This window comes from Neopelma chrysocephalum, unplaced genomic scaffold (assembly GCF_003984885.1).
Source record: "Neopelma chrysocephalum unplaced genomic scaffold, ASM398488v2 Primary Assembly neopelma1_96585, whole genome shotgun sequence".
In the NCBI taxonomy this organism is placed as follows: domain Eukaryota; kingdom Metazoa; phylum Chordata; class Aves; order Passeriformes; family Pipridae; genus Neopelma; species Neopelma chrysocephalum.
In genome coordinates this window covers 3,843-7,277 of record NW_020925230.1, presented here as the reverse complement: position 1 = coordinate 7,277, position 3,435 = coordinate 3,843, and the positions used below count along the sequence as shown (strand labels likewise).

Here is a 3,435-nt window from a genome sequence, read left to right as displayed (position 1 = left end):
CCTCTCACCTCTCTCAGCCCTTCGGCTCCAAGCAAAGGTCTCTCTCCTGTGGACTGCCATTGCTGGGACAAAAGCTCGCCTCACCACGTCATCTCATGGGGTGGAAGACCCCCAGGAAGGTCCCTTCCTCGAGGGCTTGAGTTCCCTCGAGTCAGAAGGTTAGGGCAGCTTTCAGGTGAAAGTCTTGGCCTCAAGTGTCCTATCAGAGCTCCTTTGCTCTGTCTCAGCTGCCAGCCTGGCAGCAGCAGCGGGGGGACAAGGCCCTCCTCCGCATTCCGTCCAGCCGTCCCGCTCCAGCTTCCAGGATGGTTGAGCTTCTTAGCTCCTCTCTCTCTCTCTGCTGCATGCTGCATTTTAGCACTTCCATCAAGTAGGAGTCTACCGCCTCCTCCTAGGAGGGCTCTCAGAGGGGTTTTGGGGACTTTGATTCAGTTCTTACCCCCAAAACTGTCTCTGGAGAGTTTAGTTCTCTCTCTCTCTCTCTCCATTAGACATCTCTGTGTCTTCCTGCTTGGCTGCAGGCCGTCTTTGCTGCTTCTTATCTCTTGCCTTTCAGCCATAGCCTCTGCTCAGTGCTGTCTCTGCTGCCGCCTTTCTGTCTCCTGCTGCCCACTCCCAGTGGAGAAGAACTCCCAGCTCTTTCAGTCCCAGACCTCGGTCCAGTTGAACACTGTTTCCGAGTTTCTAGGACCCCAGCCGGGGGGCTGAGGGGGCGTGGTCCCCAGCGGGGCTCCTGCCCCTTCTCCCCTCATGCTCTCAGAACATGGTCACTTCTTCTCCAACTACCTCATCCCCCTTCTTTTCCGCTCTGGTGTGATAGGTTTGAATTTTGCAGGGGCGCTGATTGGGTCAACATCAGGAGAGACACCATCCCCTCGGGGGTTACCATTTTTTGAACTCCAGGGGGAAAAAACACCTTTTTTCCCCACCACACCCCCGGAAACCAAAGAACCAAGCCCCCACCATGGGACAGTTCAACCCCATCCGTGTGCCAAAGGCTCCTTTGGGATGTCACAGCCTATCCTCTCCAGTCCAGAATAGCCCCTGGTGACCAAAGAGTCAACGCTTCACACCCCACAGTGCAGCCCCACCCATGTTCCATGGGCGCCTTTGTGATGTCACGGCCTATCCTTTTGTGGTAGTTTGAAAAACCTTTTCTTTGGGGTAGCAATGGTTTCCCCTACTGATAATACTGGACCAATCAAATGTTCATATGCGCCCTAAGGAAATTATATACCCACAGCAATGGAAGAGAAGGTGGTGAAGTAGTTTTAGAAGGTAGGTAGCCATGATATGAGCCAGAAGGAAGCAGGGGGCCAGTGAGCCCCCTCTGGGGGCGAGGATTCCCCAGCCCCCAGCTGAGGCTACGGGAGACCCGGTGTAGTGTCAAAGCTGGACCGGGTCCCCTAATCAAGAGCTGGAGGAGTTTCCTTACTGTCAGCAGCAGCAGAAGACATTGAAAGCAGCAGCGGAGCAGTCCTAAACAGAGACAGCGATGGCTGAAAGCCAAAAAGATAGCCAGGAGCAGCGAGATAATGTGAAGCCGGCTAATAGACGCAGAGATGTTCCTGCCTGAGGGAGAGCTGGCAACAAAACAGAGGAAAACTCAACAGAGTTGTTTTGGGGTAAGACTGTATTACTTTCCCAAAACCCAGAGACTTCCTGAAGAGAGGTGGACTTCCAAACCCTTAGGGAGTCCCGAAATGCAGCAGCAGCTAGAGAGAAAGAGAGAAAGGAGCTGAAAAACCCAGAGTCGTCCTGAGAGCTGAGCCAGGACGGAATGCGGAGGAGGTGACCTCTGCTGCTGCTGCTGCTGGTGCTGTTGCTTCTATCATGCTGGCGAGTTGAGACAAAGCAAAAGAGCTTTGGTAAGACTGAACTAAAAGCTGCCTTCAATGTTCTAACCCAAGAGGAGTGAAGATCTACAAGGAAATCCCCGAAGGCTTGGGCTCGGGGTTGAAATTTCCATAAAGTAAGAACCAAAATCCTGACTGCCATACTTAAATCTGCTGCCTTGGAAAAAATGGAGGACACTAACCAGTGCCACAAGAAAACTGAAATGAAAGAACTGTGGCCTGAGAAGTGACAGAAAGACTTTTTTCTTCTTGGGCTTTTATTGAAGAAAAGGAGAAATTTAATTTAATCTAAATATATATGTGGGTGTAAATAAACTTTGTAAATATTTTCCCCTTCCCCCGATAACGAATGGTTGTGTTTTGTCTGAAAACTCTCCACATGAAGTGGAAAAGATATCAAGTCCATACCATCAGTAAACCCTCTCACAGGGGCAAATTGTGGGAGGAGGGCTTGAATTTAGAAATTGGATTCCTGGGAGTTTCAAACCACCACACCCCCTGAGCTCCCAACTTCCTGTGGGGTGCTGGAGGCTGCTGGATCCAATCCCAGCCTTGGATTATGCCAACACTTTCAGTTTAGAGGAATTACAGAGGTGTGACTGAACCACTTTTGTCCCCCAGCTTTTAATGATGGCAAATCAGATCTATTGATAGAAAGGAATTATTTAGGGTTACAAATGATGAGACAAAATATCTTCATCAGAATTCCTTACTGCACAATAGAAACACTAAAACTACCAGGACTACAGGATAAGATAGGACAGTGCTCTACACTAAAACAGTTGTTGAAGCAATTCTACTAAAGCTGGCACAAAAGCAATAATTGTTAATTAGAGATGGATGGAACTCCCCCAGACCAACGCTCGGGGGGAGATCTCTGCTCTCAACGTCCAAGACTGACCTTGGGGGGTCCCCAGCCACGGCAGGAATCTCCACAGATCCCCTCCAAGAAGGGTTCTGTTGGAAGAAGCTGCCCCTGTGAAAGGGGACTGGCCCTTTGTGGCAGAAAGGGATGGACTGACAGTCACTGGACTCCAGGGGTAGCCTCACCATCAGGGGCTTCATTCGGGGTGGAAGCAGCGGCTGAAGCTCTTCCCGCAGTCGGGGCACTGGTAGGGCTTCAGTTACTGGTGGGTCCGTTCGTGTGAGGTCAAGTTACAGCTCTGGGTGAAGCTCTTCCCACACTCCCCACACTTGTAGAGCCTCTCCCCGGTGTGGATGCGCCGGTGGGTGACGAGATGTGAGTTCCGGTTGAAGCCCTTCCCGCAGACGGTGCAGCGGAAGGGCCTCTCATCCGTGTGCGTCCGCTGGTGCTGGACGAGAGCTGAACTGGTCTGAAAACTCTTCCCACAATCCAAGCACTTGTAGGGCCGTTCCCCAGTGTGGATGCGCTGGTGTTTGTGGAGGGTGGAGCTGTCACTGAAGCTCTTCCCACATTCCCCACACGTGTAGGGTCGTTCCCCAGTGTGGAAGAAACGGTGGGTGCGGAGGTTGGAGCTCTGCCTGAAGCTCTTCCCACATTGCCCACATGTGTAGGGACGTTCCCCAGTGTGGATGTGCTGGTGGCTGAGGAGGTGGG

The 3,435-nt window shown here is 51.9% G+C and overlaps 1 protein-coding gene across 1 annotated transcript in view; it reads right to left on the bottom strand.

Moving 5' to 3' along the window:
- Positions 1 to 2,920: 2,920 nt before the first annotated feature.
- The window catches only part of LOC113981487 (zinc finger protein 70-like), a gene marked incomplete at its 5' end in the record, with an annotated part of 584 nt that continues 69 nt past the window's right edge, over positions 2,921 to 3,435 (bottom strand). Inside the window, one exon of the mRNA XM_027708894.1 lies at positions 2,921 to 3,412. Coding sequence (XP_027564695.1) covers positions 2,981 to 3,412 — 432 coding nt within the window. The remainder of the gene's footprint in view (positions 3,413 to 3,435) is intronic.